At 41.6% G+C, this 20,844-nt stretch overlaps 1 protein-coding gene across 1 annotated transcript in view; it reads left to right on the top strand.

The window, feature by feature from the left end:
• The window catches only part of PHEX (phosphate regulating endopeptidase homolog X-linked), a 204,100-nt gene that overhangs the window by 172,728 nt on the left and 10,528 nt on the right, over positions 1-20,844 (top strand). The window contains exons 16-18 of the mRNA XM_032330228.1: positions 6,199-6,253; positions 11,372-11,439; positions 15,034-15,164. Coding sequence (XP_032186119.1) covers positions 6,199-6,253; positions 11,372-11,439; positions 15,034-15,164 — 254 coding nt within the window. The remainder of the gene's footprint in view (positions 1-6,198; positions 6,254-11,371; positions 11,440-15,033; positions 15,165-20,844) is intronic.

Genomic DNA, 20,844 nt, shown 5'->3' on the forward strand with positions numbered 1-20,844 from the left:
AAGGCCTGAATGAGAAGTTGACATTTGAATAAATATCTGAAGCAAGCTCTGCAGATAGTAGTGGAAAGAAAGCTCCAGCATTGGGAAAGAGGAGTGGAGAGAAGGGAAATTATTGATTTTGTTCATGTCTCTTCATACAGCATGAATTTGCTATCCCTGAGTACGCATGTATTTTTGCTTTCTTGCATCTGAGCTATGGGATTATGGACTAATTTTGTTTTCCTCTCCTCATTTGTCTATACTAAAGAACCTAACCGGTGGGATTTTCCTGTAACAAAATAGATACTGAAACTGAAATGTGCTGAGGCATTTAAGTTTCCTTGGAAAGCTGTTGCTACAGTTAAGATGTAACTCTGTGAGTTCAAAGGCCAAAAAGTTGAACCTGCCTGAGTTAATTGTGCAGTGAATATGGTTGGTTCTTTGGCAGTCATGTCTGTCCTAAACAAAAGCCCTCAAGGTTAGTCCGTTATTCACTGGTGTGGGAGTTGTAGGGAAACTCCAGCAAAAAAGGAAGGTTTGACTCTAGTAGAAAGCCAAAAGCAGGCCTTAGTAGTGTTGCTGGGTGCAGATCTGAGAAAGAGAAATTTTTAGTAACAAACAATGAGGTTATTACAACATATAGATAATATTTTCCTTTGTCAGAATTTTAGTCTTTTGACTTACATACCAACAACTTGTATTTTTGCTTGAAATGGGAATGGAATTTGCTGGTGTTGACAAATGTCAGAGGAAAATGCTATTATGTAAGCTTAGTGAACTGTTAAGTTTTTGTATAACCTTTAGAAGAATTTTCTACAATGTGTACACATGTCTATAAGAGTTAATTTTCATTACACAAGTTGATTACCTGAGACTAGTTAAAATTTACAATATTACATCTGTGTCCCAAATCCCTTTAACCAGTCATCACCTTCTAGTCCCCCTTAGCTCCAGGAAGCAGTCCTTATGATCCTTTTGATATGTATTTTACAGACCTTTTCTGTGCATTTGCATTCATGTACTACGTGGATATGGTACTTATTTTAAAAATAGAAATGGTATTATATATCTATATCTGTGCTTTGCTTTATTTTAACAACATGTCTTGGGAGATTTTTTTCTGTGCTGGAACATTAAGACCTACCTCTTACTTTTCGTTTGCTGCAGAGCAGTCCATAGTACAGTTATGCCATAATTAAGTCATTTTTTCCTGTTGGATATCTGGCTTGCAGCACACTTTTCTCAATTACAGCGATGCAGCAATGAACATATTTAGCCATGACTCCACAGTACACATGAACCAGTGATTGGGCAGCGGCTCTTGAAGTGTGGCTCCTAGATCAGCAGCTTCAGCATCACAAGGGAACTTGTTAAAGGCGCAAATTCTTAGCCTCTTCTCTAGACTTACTAACTCAGAAACTCTGAGAGTGGGGCTCATCAATCTGTTGCATTAAGCCCTCTAGGTCATTCTGATGCCTGATAAAATTTGAGGGCCACTGGCAGGAATGTATATGTATCCATACACACATAGATGCCCACATGTACCTACACAGTTAGCTCTGCTGTAACGCGACACACAAGTTCCTAAATGTCACTACGTTATGCAGAATTGTGCAATAAAAGCCACAGGTTTATGAGAAAAATGGAGTTAGGAACACAACAGTCAAAAACATGATCAATGATGCATGAAAACAAAAGCCGGGAGCCTAAGAAAAATGATAGTACAGGGGCGCCTGGGTGGTCCAGTTGGTTAAGCCTCCTACTCTTGATTTCAGCTCAGGTCCTGATCTCAGGGCCCTGAGACTGAGCCCCACAGCAGGCGCTGGGCTCAGCAGGAAGTCTGCTTCTCTCCCTCTGCCCCTCCCCCCACTTGCACCATCACCCGCACATGTTCGCGTCTCTCTCTCTCTCTCTCTCTCTCTCTCTCTCCAAAAGTAGATCTTGAATAAAACGATAGCACAGTCTTACAGGTGTTAAATGAGTAAATACATGAATACTACAGTAAATATGGCATTTTCCCCCAGAAAGACTTGAAGTTGGCCTGTGGAAGTGGGTGCTGGAGGAGCTCGTGAGTTAGAGTTAATGTGTCGCGGTTGAAGGAGGGTGAGCTGAAGTTGGAAGGACGTTTGAGCACCGGGGGGGGGGGGGGGGGGTGTGTGTGGGGGGGTGGCTGGGGCTTCTAACACACGCGGCGAGCTGAGGTAACTAAGTGGCCCGCGTTGGGATGTTTGAGTTCTGTGTATTCCCGTGTGGCTCAGTTCATTTGGTGCATTTCTTGCTTTCATCTAGCATTTCTGGAGGACAAAATCACACATAAGCAAATGTGAAATTGGGAGTTAGGCCCCAGTTTTTTCCCCAGTGTATCAGTCACCTTTGAGCAAATTTGCCTCTTCCAGGAAAGCGTTACAGCAGTCCTGACTCAATGTACCTATGCATATGTTTATACATATGCTTTGCAGAAAAGGACCACATACACGACTGAATGCAGCTTTTTTGCTTAATATTTTTTTTCACTTAATATCTTTTGGGTTTTTTTTTTTTTCCGTGTCAGCTCATAGTTATTTATTTTACAGAAGTGGTATTTAAAGCATTAAGAGGGGGCGCCTGGGTGGCTCAGTGGGTTGAGCCTCTGCCTTTGGCTCAGGTCATGATCTCAGAGTCCTGGGATCGGGTCCTGCATCGGGCTCTCTGCTCAGCAGGGAGCCTGCTTCCTCCTCTCTCTCTGCCTGCCACTCTGTCTACTTGTGATCTCTGTCTGTCAAATAAATAAATGAAATCTTTAAATAAAAAAAGCATTAAGAGATGACTAAATTGGGGCGCCTGGGTGGCTCAGTGGGTTAGGCCGCTGCCTTCGGCTCAGGTCATGATCTCAGGGTCCTGGGATCAAGTCCCGCATCGGGCTCTCTGCTCAGCAGGGAGCCTGCTTCCTCCTCTCTCTCTCTCTGCCTGCCTCTCTGCCTACTTGTGATCTCTCTCTGTCAAATAAATAAATAAAATCTTAAAAAAAAAAAGAGATGACTAAATTACTCATAAAAATGCTTGCAACAGTTTACGCTCACACCAGCATCCTTCCTACATCCTGGCCAGTATTACCCATTACCAACTGACTAATTTTTGCCAGTCTAATAGTTACATTTTTTTCCTTCCTCTCCCTCCCTCTCTCTTCTCATGTGGATATCTCCATGTTTGTAGGCATCATGTGTCTGTATGTAATATGGATGCAAGCACATGGATGTGTGTACATACATACATTTACATTGTGAGGGTGCCTCCCATAAATATACTGATAAGGAGCTTTAAGAAAAAGGCTTTAAAACTGTGAAACTGGGGCTACCTGGTGGGTCAGTGGGTTAAAGCCTCTGCCTTGGGCTCAGGTCATGATCCCAGGGTCCTGGGATCGAGCCCCACATCGGGCTCTCTCCTCAGTGGGGAACCTGCTTCTCCCCTCTCTCTTCCTGCCTCTGCCTTCTTGTGATCTCTGTCTGTCAAATGAATAAATAAAATCTTTAAAAAAAAAGTGTGAAACTTGTGACACAGTGCTGAAATGGGGGGAGAAAAGAAATAAAATGGATTTGCAAAAAAAAAAAAAAAAAAACCCACAAAAAAAGCCTGTCAAAAAGGGAGAGAATTTCCTGTTTATTTAATTATTTTTTACTTCTACCTTTGTGAAATACAGCTTACCTACTTCCTGAGATAAGATACCGAGTTGGTGCTGTTGGGCTTTGATCTATCACTCTGTCGGGGGGGGGGGGGGGGCGCGGCGGACACCTTCACACCTGCAGCTTATGCTGTGAAGCCATTCAGTTCAGCAACACAGCCGTAAGGGCGTCAGATTCTTGTGTTGATCAGTGGAGGGTTCCCTGGTCCCGACAGGCTGAGCAGATCCAGCTGCCCCGAGGCATGCGATGGCCAAGGCCTGCGAGTCGGGGGACCCCTGACAGCAAAAGCCACAGAAACGGAAGAGTGTGCAGGTGTCAGATGTCTTCCTGTAAAGAGGTTGGCAGTGGACAGAAGTGCTTCCAGCTGGGCACCACACCAAGCAGGAACGCTGTAATGACTTCATAATTAGATCCCATTGGTTCATGATCATTGTTCTTATTAGGAAATATCATTGCTTTTTGATGATGTATTATGTGAGATGAGACTTTCATATAAACACTGTGATTTGCATATATATGTAATATATATTTGCATATATTTCTCCAAGTTTGAATGACTTGCTACAAGTAATCACCAAAAAAGGATGGAATATTGATGTAAAGATGCAAAAAAAAAATCTAAGGCAATTTTAAAATGATGAAGATAAATATGATGTTGCCCCTTCAAAGTGATGTGTTTTCCTCTTTATGCAAGTAACAGGAAGAGAGAACTCCAGCTGGACCCACCTCTGTTTTTGCCATGAGCCTTTTGTCCCTTGAAATTTCAAACTGATATAAAGAAAATATAAAGAATGGGTATACGGAATCAGCATTTCACTTCTAAACTAAGAACTTGCTTTCCCACCCTCGCTGCTTCTCCCAGTGCTGTGGTATCATCTCGTGGCTGGGGTGTAGACAGAATGTGGAGAGGAAGAGACGGAAGAGAAAATATTTCAATCCTAAAAGAGCTTTCAGTCTCACTGGGGCTGGAGCCGTGGAGCAGGCGAGGGCATTGAAGAACGCCGCTGCTCACTTGTCCTCATCCTCGCTCGCTTGTGGCTTCTGTTACTATTTGCATTCCTGATTGTTAAGACTTGGGAATGCAGCTCTCAGGATCAGCCCAGGGTTAAAAAAACGTTTCTTCTGCTCATCTGCACCAAGCCTGCTACTTAATTTGCAGGGCCCAGTGCTGGATGAAAATATGGGAGCCCCCTGTTCAGAGAGCCAGAAGGAGTGCAGTTAAAGGTGCTCAAGGATGCAGCTTTGTCCTGCCTTCCGTGGCCTCTCTTTCTCTAGACTTGTCAGGTTTTTTATTTGTTCTTTAATGTCATTGTTGAGTTGTAAGAAAAATCAACATTTTCAGCCATCAGCATAAGTTTACGGTTCATCTATATATTGTGCAATGTCAGTTTTTTGTTTTTTGTTTTTTTTTTTTTAAAGATTTTATTTATTTGTTAGAGAGAGAGATACAGAGCGCAAGCACAGGCAGACAGAGTGGCAGGCTAGAGGCAGAGGGAGAAGCAGGCTCCCTGCCGAGCAAGGAGCCCGATGTGGGACTCGATCCCAGAACGCTGGGATCATGACCTGAGCCGAAGGCAGCTGCTTAACCAACTGAGCCACCCAGGCGTCCCTGTGCAATGTCAGTTTTAAATGAAAACATAAGAGCTTTTAACTTGTGTGTGGAATCACCAAAATTTTACAGTTTGTATTTTGTAACCTATACACGCATAGGAATTTTGTTCTTACCAGGCCAGTGGGAACGCTGCCCAAAACTAACCCAGCGGCTTTGATGTTATTTCTTAATACGTGTACATTCTACTCACGTTCTCTGCCTCTGGTTTACTGATGAGTAACGGAGTATGGGAGGACGGAAAGGAGAAGGAGCTGTGGGTGGTCCTGTCTTTCCTTTCCTTCTATGTAATTTTCAGTGTATGTGGTTGGCTAATACAGAGAAGTAGTAACTGAAGTAAGAAAGGATATGATAGGGTTCCTTGGTCATTCATGTTTCTTAGAATGCCACTGTCTCTTTTTTGGGTAATCAAATCCTGGTTCCAATGGAAATGGCCTCCAGAGGCGCCATCTACTCAGTCCTAAATGTCACACGCTTTGCCTGTACTCACTTTGCCTCTCACTGGATTCCCACACATTGTGGGTCTAGTGGAGTTCTGTGTTCATAGGAAGTCTGAAGAATGCTGCATGCAAGTGGGGCACCTGGGGGGGAGCCCCTTTGGCCACATAGGTTGTGTATCCATGTAGCTGGCCCTTTCTATATGAGGGAAAGCTGCTGGACAGCCAGAAGCCTCCTGCACACACTGTATGAAGGAGTCCGGTTCACCGCAGGCTGGACAGTGTCAAGAGAGTATTCACGCAAAGTGGTTTCCTTGAAACTAATGTGATGCCCTTATTTCAAACGTTGAATTCATATCATTTTAGAAACAGTTGACTCTCTTACAGTGCTCCTAGCTCCATGAGGAGGACCTTTCAGATGGACATTTGAAACTTCCAGGCTAAAGCTTGAACCAAGTCCTCGTCATCGAATCAGTCTCTGTATCCCTTACGATTTTGCCTATCTTTCTCCCAGGGTTTCCAGCGGGAGAGCTCCAGAAGCCTTTTTTTTGGGGAACAGAATATCCTCGGTAAGTAAATGAGTGAAGAATCCAGTTTTTGACAAATAGGGGAGAACGTGCTGCTTTGGCAGAGAATAGAATATAAAGTCACAAAAAACAAAGCCAGTGATTGTTCATGCCCAAGAGGGGCATGGAACCCAGTGTGGGTCAGTCCCCCTTTTCATCATTTTAGGTACTTGTCTTCCTGGTCTTTCTCCCAGGGTGTATCTCTGGATAGGAGAGACAACTTCTACACATGGAGCTTTCATTTTTATGCATTTATTCACCTGTGCATGGACTCGTAGTGCAAATATTTAGACCTTAAAGGGTTGTTGGGATTTGAGTTGATGATAATGGGTCAAACACCATAGAAGAAATAATGTGAGAAGAGGAAAGGGAAGTGTGCATAGATTTTAGTTTGGCTGGTCCAAGTAGTATATGAAGGGAAGTAGTGGAAAAGACATCGGGAAAATAAGTTTAATATTTGATATTGGAGGGCTCTGGGTGCCAGGTAAGGAGCCTGGCCATTAACAAGCAATAGAAAATACTGACGTTTTTGAACAAGTAAAGATAATCAGATTTGTCTTTTAAAATAAAACTTGGGTAGTGATGCAATAGGTCAAAAATGGACAGTCTCTGGAGTTTGAGATATTAAAGGTCATTAATACCAACAGATTGTAGACTTAAGTAATGCTGAATTTACATATATAGTGGGAATTCTGATATTATTCGTTGTTGGTAATAGCACCACTTTTATTATGTGTCTTTATTTGCTCTGGTGCTTTAGTACACAGAAAATTTAGTCTTGCTTTTAGAAGTTTAGTGTCTTTTGTTTTGGTTTGGATAAGTGACAATTTAAATATTTTGTAGGTTAAAAAACATATGGGATCATGTACCTATAAAAGTAAAAGAAATATGGTAGCAATATTTTGATTTGGACTCAAAACAGACCCTATGCAAGGATTTGAGTTTGAGGAGTTCTTATGGGAGATGACAGCAGAAAACATCAGCAGGAGAGTGGAGATGTGAGACAGGAGGGAAGGAAGCCAATAAATTGTGTTGTGTGAGTTTTCTGTGGCTGCCATAATCACCACAAATTTAGTGGCTTAAAAAACAGGAATTTATTAGCTTATGGTTCTATAGGTCAGAAGTCCAACCTGAGTCTCACTGGGGTAAACACAAGATATCGGCACAGCTGCATTCCTTTCTGGAAGCTCTAGGGAGGAATCTGTTTCCTTGCCTTTTCTAGCTTCTAACGTTGGCCCACATTCCTTGGCTCTTTGTCCCTTCCTCCATCTTCCAAACTAGCAAAGTTGCATTTCTCTGACCATAGATCCATAGTCAGATTTCCTTCTGACTCTCCTTTTCTGACTTCTCCTCCATTTGGAAGGACCTTCGTGATTATATTGGGTGCACCCAGATAATCCGGGATAATCTCCCTGTTTTAAGCCCAGCTGATTAGCAATTCCCCTTTGCTATGTAATAACATCACAGATCATGGCTTCTGGGTATTAGCATGCAGAGATCTTTTGGAGCCATTATTCTATCTACCACATATGTGTTTCAGATCCAGTTATCACTGTGAGCAACTGGGGCTCAGTCTTGCTGGGGAACTGTAGAGCATGCTTTGGCATAATCCCACTTTAGGGGCAAGGTTGCTGGGGTGTTGATCATCCAGTTCCCCTTCCCTCATTGATCTGAGGGCTGTCACCTGCTGTCTTAATTCTCTGGCATTCCCCATTCTCAGCCACAAGGGCTCTGGTAGCCAGAAAAAGTCCTCAGGCAACTAGTTTCAGGTGTTGGCAGTTGGAAGATGTGGGATTGGTGTGCTCAAAAATGGTGAGTACCAAGGGGACCAGGAGCAGGCATTAGTAAAGCTTACTTTAGGGAAGCACTCCATTAGCATAAATGAAAATTCTTGGTTTGCTTTAACCAAATCCCTTACTATCACCCCAGGCCTCAGCTTTATAGTTTCTTATTAGTGGTCAGGTATTTGGAATTGATTTTCCCCTATTATTCAAATTAAAAGCTTGCATTTATTTCTATAAAAATGAAGATCTAGGCTAAATATTCTCTAAGTTTCCTTCAAACTAAAAATGTCCTAGAACTCTTCGATTCTGCTTATCTTTAGCAATTCAACTGAGCTTCTGTGATTATGGTTATATACCTAGAGACTTGGAAAAACAGTCTGGTTAGGTTTTGAAGTTACTGATTCAGTGAATTTGTTTATTGGGTCCATGAGCACGATTTTCTAGTCTAAAAGTCAAAATCATAGAAACCTAGGAAATAACATTAGTGTCTCTGGGTTCAGCCTTATGCTGAGCCATATTTGATACTTTGGTGGGAGAGAGATTTGTGTTTTTTTCCTAAAGAGTTCTAGGTCCTCACTGAAGCCTTCCGTCCTCTATTATGATATCTGCTCAGTGAATAATTATTAAGCATATTTTGGGTACTTGGCATTGGAAAGATGGAGATGCTGGAGATGTGGGAACCATAGTCCAATCAGCTGGATTCCCATACATCTCTTTTGGATGGATAGCCTCCAGACCAGGAAGTGGGTAACCATTATGTTCACACTAGTCAGCTTAGTCCTTCCCTGAATTTGGGGTTTAATTCTGGGGACGTTAAAAAGCAAAATTGTTCCTAGAGTAAAGAATCAGGATTGTAAGTAGTCTAAGACAACATCCCAAAGTGTTTGTTCCCCAAAGTAGTAATAGAGGTAAGTCACCCTCCCTTTTGTTTTGAAGCATAAGAATTTCCAAGAAGACCTGTAAGAAAGAAACCTATTTAAATGTGTTTAACTCAGAGGTTCCTAAGCTCCCTCTTTACCTTTGTTTTGGGAAATGCTTCTCTAGAACTCAGGGCTGAAGAAAAAACAATTGAAAGAACTTGAGGTCACTTGAAGGGGAGCCTTCTAAGTGTCTTCACATTTTTGAAGGAGAGTTCAGTTGGCAGACGATTTACTGTGTTCAGAGGGGCCAGGGGATATTCGGCTAGAGACTGTCCGAGACCAACAGATCGAAGACTTAGAAAAGAGATTATGGATCAGGAGAAGTCCCAAGACTACGGAAACGGGCTTTTGTGGAGGAGGTCCGTGCCTCTGCTGAGGAGTCAAAGTAGATAACCTGAACGCCACTTTTGAATCCGAGATTTTGATGAGTTTTTGATTCAGGCACAGAGTAGCCCTCACTTGGTGACAGTGTGAGATCACAGCTGCTGCAGACAGTGGCCTGGCTGTCCTCTGGTTGAGAGTAGAATCCAGGGCACATGTTAAACCCGTGGGGGTAGTAAGAACACGAGAGAAATCGAGGAGGTGGAAAAATGGTCATTTTTTTCTATTTCGTTTTTGGAAGGCTCAATTTTTCTCTGCAGCAGTCTTCTTGTTTCTGGCCAGCCAGTCCCATTTTAAAAGGCTTTTGAGTTTATTTATTTATTTTTATGGCATGCTCATCTAATAATGTCCATTGATGAAATGGAAGATGGGCCTTCAGCATTATGAAACATTATCATTGGAAGGCTCAGTCATATAAAATTACTCTTCCTTGTCTCCCCTCCAAAGGATCACGATTATGTGACTGAGAGTTGGAACTTACAGTGATTCAGTTATTTTCTGAATTCTTTATTACCCTCTGCAAATAGGATGTTCATCAGAGCAGCCCCTCTTACGGGACATTTATTGCAGTGCAGTTCCTATAAACTTCCAGTGTTCATCCCTTCAGCTCGCCAGTCACCAACATTGACCAGTGGTCATAGAGGCTGAGAGGCATGAAAAAAAAACACAGTGTTACAGGCTGCATAGCGATAGCTCCTGCTGCAGAAACTAGCACTATGTAAAATTACAAGTTTGTCCCACACTGTCATGGGAGCTCCATGATTGAAATGCATAATTTTACTCTTACTTCCTTAATGAAGGTTTGCAATGATGTAAAAACAGTAGGAAGCGTTTTTTCAAATGCAAATTACCTTGCAGGGAAGAAATAACAAAGGAAAGAATTGCCACCGAGGGGAAAAATTAAATCTTAGAGCACTTCCTTGGGTATAGTTGAGACAAACAATTAGCATGTTAAGGATCATTATGTCCTGTAATAACATGTTGCTTCAAAAATTTTTGTTCTTTCCACTTATGGGTCCTTTCCATTTGCCGGGTGACTTTGATTTAGCTTGTCAGGAGCCAACTGCGAAATATTTTTAGCATAATTGCAAATCTCAGGAAGAATCCTCATAACGAGGATTTTAAATCGTCTTTAATCCTCATGCACATGTTAAATAACTAAAATAAGTTACATGCGGACCTGTCACTTGCGTGAAATGGTAAAGTTAATTAACCAATGAGTTAAATCACTGCTACTTTCTTAGTGTGTACTAGTTAGAGGATTTAGCAGTGATCAAGCGTATGGCCTTCTCGGAACTTGTAGTTGAGAGAGAACATTCCAGACCCCCACACACATCCAGAAGCCTCTTTGCGGATTTCTTCTTCTATCATTAATATGCTCTGTTTGAGTCATGTATTGTTACCTAATAAGCAAGTGCTACCACACAACCACTATTGGCTCATGATTCTGCAGTGTCCAAATCTGGTTAAGGCTTCAAGATCCTTGCCATTCACTCGTGACCTTGTCTGTCTGTCACTGAAGAAGGGAACGTGACTCCCTTCTGAAAGCAGTGATCCCTCTTAATCTCTGCTCTGTTCCTTTTTTATGATTACATTTGGGAAACAACTTACCTTTTAAGTCTAGAGTGATTTTTCAACAAGTTCTCAGATTAAAAAAAAAATAAATGGTATGTTTACTGACAGGATCATTTCAAACCCTGCTGCCACTTTGGATGTTTATAGATACAAGCTAACTAGAGCAGAGATGCAGAATCATAGAAATCTTAGGGCTGGAAGGGACTTTAGAAATGATCTCTTTCATATCCCTAATATCATATAGGTCATCGCGACAGTGTTAGAATTTATTTTCTTTGCCTATTTCAGTGAGAAGGGTGTGTTTAGATTTTTTTTTACAGTTTTGTGGGTGTGGTTATGAAGTTGTTATTGTGGTTACTAGAAAACAGAGTATCTTGGCTTTCATTGAAAAAAAAAATCAAAGGATCATACTCTGAGATTAATGCTTGCAATTTTCTTCAAATTATACATTTGTACTGCAGATCTCTGAGTTACGGAGCTATAGGAGTAATTGTTGGACATGAGTTTACACATGGATTTGATAATAATGGTAAGTGCTGGTTCATCATATGAGCTGCTGCTTTTATGATAATGTTGATCGTAAGGATGTTAATTGTTGCTATTATCTTTGCATAGTGGCATCATCATAGACTGAAGATTATCCAAAGCAGTACGATTGCTGATTGAAAACTTTCCCCCATGTCTTGCTGTGATAGCTTGCCATAAATAAATAATTGTTCCCGTTGGTGACGGGATAACATGAAAGAAAGACCTTGTAATTTCAATGAAATTAGCTTTGCATTTAGATCAGGCTTGCTGTAGCTGCCATGATAGTTACAGGAATTGCTTCATAGCTTCTCCCCTTTGTCATTTCTTTATTCACCATTATGAGATGCTCTCTCTGGAGGTGTGAGCTCTGCTCCCAAGATGATTATATGTGCTGCCAAGTTAGGACTCTGGAGCTCAGCTGCCTGATCCCTTTATACTGTTGCAAGGATTATGCAACGCTTAAGCTCTGTTTTTCTCTATGCTGGCATATATTCAGAATTTTGTTAGGAGGCTGTGCTTTCCTAATAATGTATAGTATAGAAGAATGTGCTTTGTATCCTGATGATATTTAAGCACAAGAGCAGAGTGGGACATAAACTACCAAAACCAGTGCCCTTTGGGAGTCCTCATCATTTTTGATGGGCACCCCTTTCTCCTTTACCGTTGAGCATTGTTGGAAAGCCACAAGATATCTCTAATATTTATGAATTAGCAGCAAATTACAATCAGGTGCATATCTGCACAATGATCTGCAGGCAGTTTCAAGGCGCTGGCTGGCACAAGGCAACATTGCATAGGCGGCCCTCTTTCTTCCATGACTGTGGTATCTGCAGCATCCTTTCCTGGATGCCTACCCCAGGGCCAGAGACTCCTGGTTCTTCTCCCTCTGGACAGTTCTTCTTGGGCTCCCACAGCCCTTCCTGAATTACCTAGGGTCTCTGCACCTCTAATCTCGGCCCTCCCTATTAAAAATGTAGCTGCCTTATTGTCATCTCAATCTCCAGAGTTACGCTTTCTGTCTTTGCGTGTTCACGTTATCTAAGAGGAGTGTCTTAGCTAAGAAACTTAACCGAGTAGTGATCTCTTGGTTCTGGGCCTTTCTTCCTGGGAAATTTATGTACAGTTGTCCCTCTGAATCTTTTGCAGGCCTTCTGGAGCCATTCTCAGAGGACATAATCTAATGACAGCAATTTCGCTCCGTAACCAATACTTAGAACAGGGAGTTACATAGTTAATTCCGTGCCCAGTAACTGTTCAATGATTGATTGGATAGTGCATGGAGGACAGTGACTCCATGTTCTCCCAGGGGTGGTGGTAGTAGCATCCATCCTTGCCAAAGAGCTTTGGGTTATTCCAGTTAACACCTTTTCTTTGGGGCTGTCTTACAAGTCCAATGAAGAGTTCTTTCCATAATTAAATTTAAACCAGTAGTAATCTTGAGTATGAACAATAGTCCAGATCTACTCAAAACTTTTTTTGAAGGGTGTAGACAAATGAAGAGTGAAGCTATAACAAACAAACAAACAAAAAAACCAAAAAAAAACCCACAACCAAACCAGAAACCAAAAACCAAAACAAACAAATAAGCAAACAACCATGTATAGTTAATCTTTTTTTCCATTATGTTTTGGAGATTTCCATTCTTGTTCCAAGATCTCTTTTTAGAGCAACCTGCCTTGTCAAAGCAGGACAGATGGGCCTTCCATGCACACTGATGGCTGTGGAATGATTCATAATAGAGGTTTTATGTGTCTCTCAGCTCCTGGCAACTTGGAGGAAACACGTTCCTATAGGGCTGAGTCAGGAGCTGTGGTCTCGCAGTGTGAATGACTCACAAGGCTGTGCCTATGGATCCGTGTGAATGACTCACTGGGCTCTTCCTCTGGATCATTTGGAATTTCACTGGTAGTGACGCTCCAGCTCCCACCATGGGCTTTCTGAATGAAGCCATTTCATTTCATAATCCAGAGAACATTATGGGTCACATCAGGTGAAAACAAAGAATTCAAGACTGTTTCACGGTGTGCATGCCATAAGTTGATGAATTTTATTTTTAAAATGTTCTTTGTTGCTCAGGAGGAAAGAACTTCCTCAAACCTCTTTATCAACCCCTCTTTTTACAATTAACATGTGACATTGGAGAGAAGGTGGGAGCTGCTCCCAGGCATGACCCTTGCTCCTGGGGACTGCTTTTTCAAGGCTTTTTGAATTGAGGGAAAGGGAAAATGAATAAATTAGTTTCCACAAATATTACACATTTCTTTAAGTTCTTATTTAAATTCTAGTTAGTTAACATACAGTATATTATTAGTTTCTGATGTACACTGTAGGGATTCTACACTTCCGTACATCACCCGGCACTCATCAGGACCAGTGCGCTCCTTCATCCCCATCACCCATCTTCTCCCCCACCTCCCCTCTGGTAGCCAGCAGTGTGTTCCCTAGAGTTAAGAGTCTGTTTCCTAGTTTGTCTCTTTTTTTCCCCTTTGCTCATTTGTTTTGTTTCTTAAATTCCACATATGAGTGAAATCATATTTTTTTCTTTCTCTGACTTGTTTCACTTAGCATTATATTCTCTAGTTCCAACCTGTTGTTGCAAATGGCAAGATTTCATTCTTTTTTATGGCTGAGTAATATTCCACTTTCTCTATAAACACCACTTTTTCTTTATCCATTCATCTGTTGATGGACATTTAGGTTGTTTCCATAATTTGGCTATTGTAGGTAATGCTGCTATAAACATTGGGGTGCATGTACCCCTTCAAATCAGTATTTTTGTGTCCTTTGGATAAATACCCAGTAGTGTAATTGCTGGGTCATAGGGTAGTTCTACGTTTAGCTTTTTGAATACCCTCTACATTGTCTTCTACGGTGGCTGCACCAGTTTGCATTGCCACCAACAGAGCAGGAGGGCTCCTTTTTCTCCATATCCTCGCCAACACTTGTCATCTCTTATCTTTTTGGTACTAGCCATTCTGACAGATGTGAGGTGATACCTCATTGTAGTTTTGATTTGCATTTCCCTGATGAATGATGTGGAGCATCTTTTCATATCTGTGTTGCCTATCTGTAAGTTTTCTTTGGAAAAATAATGCAATCTCTATCAAAATACCACCAGCATTTTTCACAGAGCTAGAGCAGACAATCCTAAAATTCGTATGGAACCACAAAAGACCCCAGATAGCCAAAGCAACCTTGAAAAAGAAAAACAAAACACGAGGGCATCACAATTCCAGACTTCAAGCTATATTACAAAACCTTAGTCATCAAGACGGTATGGTTCTGACACTAACATAGATACATAGATCATTGGAACAGACTAGAAAACCCAGAAATGAGCCCACAAATACATGATCAATTAATCTTTGACAAAGCAGGCAAAAAAATAATCCAATGGAAAAAAGACAGTCTCTTCAACAAATGCTTCTGGGAAACTGGACAGCAACATGCAAGAGGATGAAAGTGTTCTTATACCACACACACAAATAAGTTGAAAATGGATGAATGAATGACCTAAATTTGAGGCCTAAAACCATAAAAACCCTAGAAGAGAACATAGGTGGTACAAATATCTTTTAACTTTCCTTTTTGCTAGGTAGAAAATATGATAAAAATGGAAACCTGGATCCTTGGTGGTCTACTGACTCAGAAGAAAAGTTTAAAGAAAAAACAAAGTGCATGGTTAACCAATATAGCAACTACTATTGGAAGAAAGCTGGCTTAAATGTAAGTACAACTATGGTGTTTTGTGGTTATTTTTTCTCTTTTGGACATTACTGGCTTTAGACCATTGGTTCTCAGTGCGTGGTTCCCAGGACAACAGCATCAGCCTCTTCTGGAAACTTGTTAGAGATGCAAATTGAGTCTTAGTTCAGACCTCTTGACCCAGAATTCTGGAGGGAGGTGGGCACTGGTCTTCTGGTGTCTGTCTTTTCCCAAGCCCTCAGGTGACTGTGAATGAAGCTCAAGTTTGAGACTCACAGGCCTAAACATGAGTTTGTTTTCCTAGATTTAGATAAATGTAGAAAATCTTGTAGCAAACATACACCATACAATTCTTATGAGTCTACACTCCATATCATTTTTAAAAATTTCCTTCCAAATTACTATTTAATTCATTGAAATAAATCTCATTATTTTGAATTAATGACTCTGAATTGGTTAAGAGATCTTAGTTATAGAATTTTGAACAAAAGAAATGTACTTCTAAAGCATTTATTGTCTATTATACGTACATAATACATGTCCATGAAGGCAAGAAAGAAGTCTTATAGTTGTCGTTCATGTGCATCAGATTTTCTTTCTTTCTTGTCTTCACCCCTTCTGCTCTCACCACTCTTCTCTTCCCTGCCTGTCATTCATCTTAATCACCCTGGTACACTATTTCACATACTGGCGAAGAGATGGACACACACCACAGGCCCCTTTATTGCATGGTTTTCAATTGCTGCCTGGAAGTCCATAGTGGGAACGTAATCTAACATATTCACCTAACCTCTTATTGAGATAGGTCACACTTTGTCTCCAGCTCTTGTCCCACAGTAAATGCTGCTGTAACAAAACCTCTCATTGTGTACATATCCTTTTTATCCATCTAGGGTAGATTCCTACTGTCACCAAGAAGTTATAATATTCATAGTCCCACCAGTGGTATATGAAAGAGCATTTCTCTCTTCAGTTATTTTCTCACCAATGTATCAGAACTTTTTAAAGATATTACAGGTGTTAGAAATTTGTCATTCCCATTACAGAATTTTCTCCCAAATATATTACGCATCCATTAGATGGATGGCATCTTTTGACATACAAAAATTAAACATTGCTATAGATCCAAAGATACCTATTTCTCTTAAAAAATAGAAGTGCCTAGGTGGCTCAGTGGGTTAAGCGTCTGTCTTTGGCTCAGCTCACGATCCTGGAACTCCAGGATTGAGCCCCACATCCCCATATCAGGCTTTGTGCTCAACAGAGAGTCTCCTTCTCCGCTTCTTTCCCTCACCCTGCTCAAGCTCTTTCTCTCTCACTCTCTCACATCAATAAATTAAAAAAACTTTAAAAAATAGTTTCTGCATTTCCACCCTATAACATATATATAATCTCTTGGCTTTTCTGGGAAGGTTTCTTTGGTTTTTTAATTTTATATTTAAATCTTCATGCATGTGAAACTTAACTTTTTTGTGGAGTTTTCTTTTATATAGATTTTATTTATTTATTTGAAACAGAGAAAGAGAACACCAGCCGGGAGGAGAGGCAGAGGGAGAAGGAGAAGCAGAATCCTCACTGAGCGGGGAGTGTGACCTGGGGCTTGATCCCAGAACCCTGGGATCATGTCCAGAGCTAAAGGCAGATACTTATGACTGAGCCACCCAGGCGCCCCCTTTTTATGGAGTTTAATGTGAGAATTCTTTTCTTCTAAAAGGATAGTCAGTTGATCCAGCATCATTGATTAAAAGATATTTTTTTCTCACTGAATTGAGTATTTGTCAAATTTTAGATTCTCCTATATATTGACATCAATTTTTGGATTAGCTATTCTCTTCTGCTGGTATGTATGTTCAGTTCTACACCAAGGTATTATTACCATGGCTATATGGATTATTCTGGTATCTGTCAATACAAGGTCTCCCTCACTGCTCTTTAATGTGCTTGGCCATTCTCAGGAAAATATACTTCTGTATATGTTCCAAGATCATGTTACCCATTCTCACCCTGTCCCCCAAAGAAAATCCCATTGGGATTCTAAGTTAAATCATACTCAGTGGATAGAATTGATATTTTTTGTAATATAGTCTTCTTGTTCAAGAACATGGTATGCTTTTCTATCTGCTTGATACCTGTTTTAACTTTTCCAATACAACTCTACAGTTTTCTCTATATACTTTATCTCCTCCACATTGTTCTTACTTCTTTTTCGTTTTCTTTATTTTGCTGGTTTGGTCAGGTTTTCATGCCCTCTCCATACTATTAACTTTTTCATGTACTTTTTAATTGCATTTTCTGCTCCTGCTTTCATAATTTTAAAAATGGGTTTCTCTCGTTGTATTTGACAGTAAGAGACTAGTAATGAAGAATTGTTGGTAGGGTATGGATCTGTAGGAAACCCTTACTAATCTAAAATATAGATGCACACACTGTATGCTCCTACACTGTACAGTCAAGGGGACAGCACATAACAGAAGCAAGAGAACACACAAAACTGTCTTGGTCCTCCTGGTTCTTCAGCCATGTTCAGCACCAGGAATGCCATTCCTTGTCCAGGCAATGGAACCAGAGGCTGTATCCTTGAATAGTATCTCTAGCTCTTTCATCACTGTTCTGGGAAGCCATTTATTTCTCTGCCCATATATTTCTTTAATATCTACAACTAAGTCATGAGAAGATATGAAATGGGTGCCCCGTTTATCTATATTCAATGTAGAGGTTGTCACATTATGAAAATCCATCTAGATTATATGTTGCTTCAGGAAGAGCTTAGGGGAGGGGTTCTAGAGTCAGATAGAGGTTCAAATCTTGACTCAACCAGTTACGAGTTTTGTGAACATGGGAAAGTTCCTAGACATTCCTGACTCTGAGAGTCTTCATCTCTGAAATGGGTCAGTGTTTTGGAACTCACTCATTTGTAAGAAGTAAATGACTGAGACTACGTAAAGCACCAGCATCATGCCTGACGTGCAGTAAGTGCTTAGTAAATTGTAGCTGATATTACTACTACTTTGCAACATACTCATAGGTACTCCATCCTAGGAGAAAACAAAGGCAAAGATTTGGGGGCTGAAAACCAAACAAAGAAGAATAGAAGAGCAGTTTCTTTCGATGAAGGGAATACATATTTCCTGATGATTGTTACCGCAGGCTTGGGTGTTATACTTTTTGCCTACCTAAAACAAAGTTAATCCTCATACTGGTCCCAAGAGGTATACATATTGCTAGCCTGTTTGACATGTAAGAAAACCGAGATTCAAAGAGATAAAAACCCACAGTAGAGCCTAGATTAGAATTTAGATTGGTGTGATTTCAAGATCCATATTCTGGGGGCACCTGGATGGCTCAGTGAGTTAAAGCCTCTGCCTTCGGCTCAGGTCATGATCCCAGGGTCCTGGGATCGAGCCCCGCATCGGGCTCCCTGCTCAGCGAGGAGCCTGCTTCCTCCTCTCTTTCTCTGCCGCCTGCCTTCCTTGCCTACTTGTGATCACTGTCTGTCAAATAAATAAATAAAATCTTTTAAAAAATCCATATTCTGTTTTTTTTTAAAAGATTTTATTTATTTATTTGCCAGAGAGAGAGAAAGAGAGAAAGCAAGCACAGGCAGGGGGAGTGGCAGGCAGAGGGAGAAGCAGGCTCCCCTCTGAGCAGGGAGCCCGATGGGGGGCTTGATCCCAGGACCCTGGGATCATGACCTGAGCTGAAGGCAGATACTTAACCGACTGAGCTACCCCCTCACCCCCGAAGATCCATATTCTTGCCCCCTATATCATGCTATCGTTCTCTTCTTTTAAGTTTATTTTAGTCCTGGGTGGTGTATTGGTGGGAGGACTATTCTACAGCATCCATATGGGCTAAAATGTCAGATACTGAGAGTGAATTCTGGCAAATGTGTACCTCTGTCACAAGGACCATAGAAAGGGGACACCTGTGTCAGCATCCATCCATTCAGCCATCAGGAAACAGTTTCAGTTTCATTCTCAGAGAAGAAAGGTTGACTTTCTTCGTGGATATAAGATTCTGTGCTTTATTTTCTGGCTCCATTCATGGATGCCGGTCCCCTGTGCCTGAATCCTTGGCAGTGAACTGGAGAGGGCTCCAGCAGAGTGCCACAGAAGAAGACCATGAGCAGCTCGTGGGGCTTGGACGCAAACCTATGACCATATGGTCTACTGAGGTGGTCTAGAGTGGGAGGAGCCAAAGGGGGAGGGCTACTCCCCAGACCTCCGATTTTGATAAAGCTTAGAGGAAGGAGATTAAATTCCAGTGTGAGTAGATGCGTAAACAGAAGTGCCGGAATCAAGAGCAGTTGTGACATGACATATTATGAAGCAAAGACTCTGGAAACAAACTGCTTGGGTTTAAATCTGTGTGAAATGTGGGCAGTTCCTTTAATCACTGGAGTTCACTGGAAGCAAAGCCCAGGAAGGGATTTCTTAGGTAAGTGACTTATTTAGGAGGTAGTTTCAGGATAAACCTGTAAGATGGTGGTTGATTTCAAGAGAAACCTATAAGAGAAAGCATGTTGGTTTCAGGAGTTTAGCCTCAGCCTGATCCCATAGAAGGTTCTGGAGCCTGAATCACACCACAGAAATTGTTCAGCCTGGGGTAAGGGGCTAGGCAGTTCTCAGTGCACATCAGTTAGTTCTTGAGAAGTAGGGGATCACCTGCCAGGAATCTTCAGGTGAGACGACTCTGCTAAGCTAAGGTTAACCTTCTTGAGCTAGGAGCAGTTGTAGGAATGGGTGTGTAGTCCTGGTGGAAATGGGGATCTGCTGCGACACCAAAGACTTGTGCTACACGCTCTGAGCTCTTCTTTCCCCATGTGTTAAGCAAGGTGGTGGTAACAGCACTTACGATGGAGGATTGTCGTAAAAGAAAGAATGTATGTCAGAGCAGGAGGGGAACTTTGGGGGACCGAAGCTAGGAGGGTCCTGGGTGATTACAGAAATAAATGTTATCTGAAGAGTTGTTTTTATCCATTGTGACTGCTTGATACCTGGGTGACTGGCCTAGCTTAAAAGTAAAGAGTGCGTAGGATTCACGGCTTTAAAGTTGAGAGCGGGGTGTGTACGTTTCCTGTTGCTGCCATCACAGATCCCCACACACTTAATGGCCTGAAAGAACACAAACCCTGTCCTGCAGCTCTGTATGTCCCACTCGGGTCTCAGAGGGCTTAAGCTGAGGTGTAAGCAGAGCTGCTTTTCTTTCGAGGTGTAAGCAGAGCTGCTTTTCTTTCTAGCTGCTCTGGGAAGAATCTGTCGCCTTGTGGTTTCTCACTCTTAGAGGCTGGCCACATTCCTTGGCTCCTGGCCCCTTCTTTCCTCAGAGCCAGCAGTGGCTGGTCACAGCTCACATTGGATCACTCTGACACACTCTCCTGACCCCCTTTTCCTCTGCTTACATGGACCCTTCTAGTTACACTGCTCTTGCCTGGGTAATGCAGGCTAATGTCTCAGGATCCTTTATATAATCATAGTCTAAAAGTTATTTTGCCACGTAAGGTAACATTTGCACAGGTTCCAGGAATTTAGGACATAGACACCTTGGGTGGATGGGTGGGAGGTATTATTTTGCCCCTTAGGCAGGGATTGACAGGCTTTGTCTGCAAAGAGTAATTATGGTAAGTAAGCATGGTTTTGCAGGCCACAGGTCTCCGTGGCTACTTAGCTCTGCTGCTGTAGCAGGAGCATGGTTGTGACGG

The sequence above is a fragment of the Mustela erminea genome, chromosome X, assembly GCF_009829155.1.
Source record: "Mustela erminea isolate mMusErm1 chromosome X, mMusErm1.Pri, whole genome shotgun sequence".
NCBI classification, from domain to species: Eukaryota; Metazoa; Chordata; class Mammalia; order Carnivora; family Mustelidae; genus Mustela; species Mustela erminea.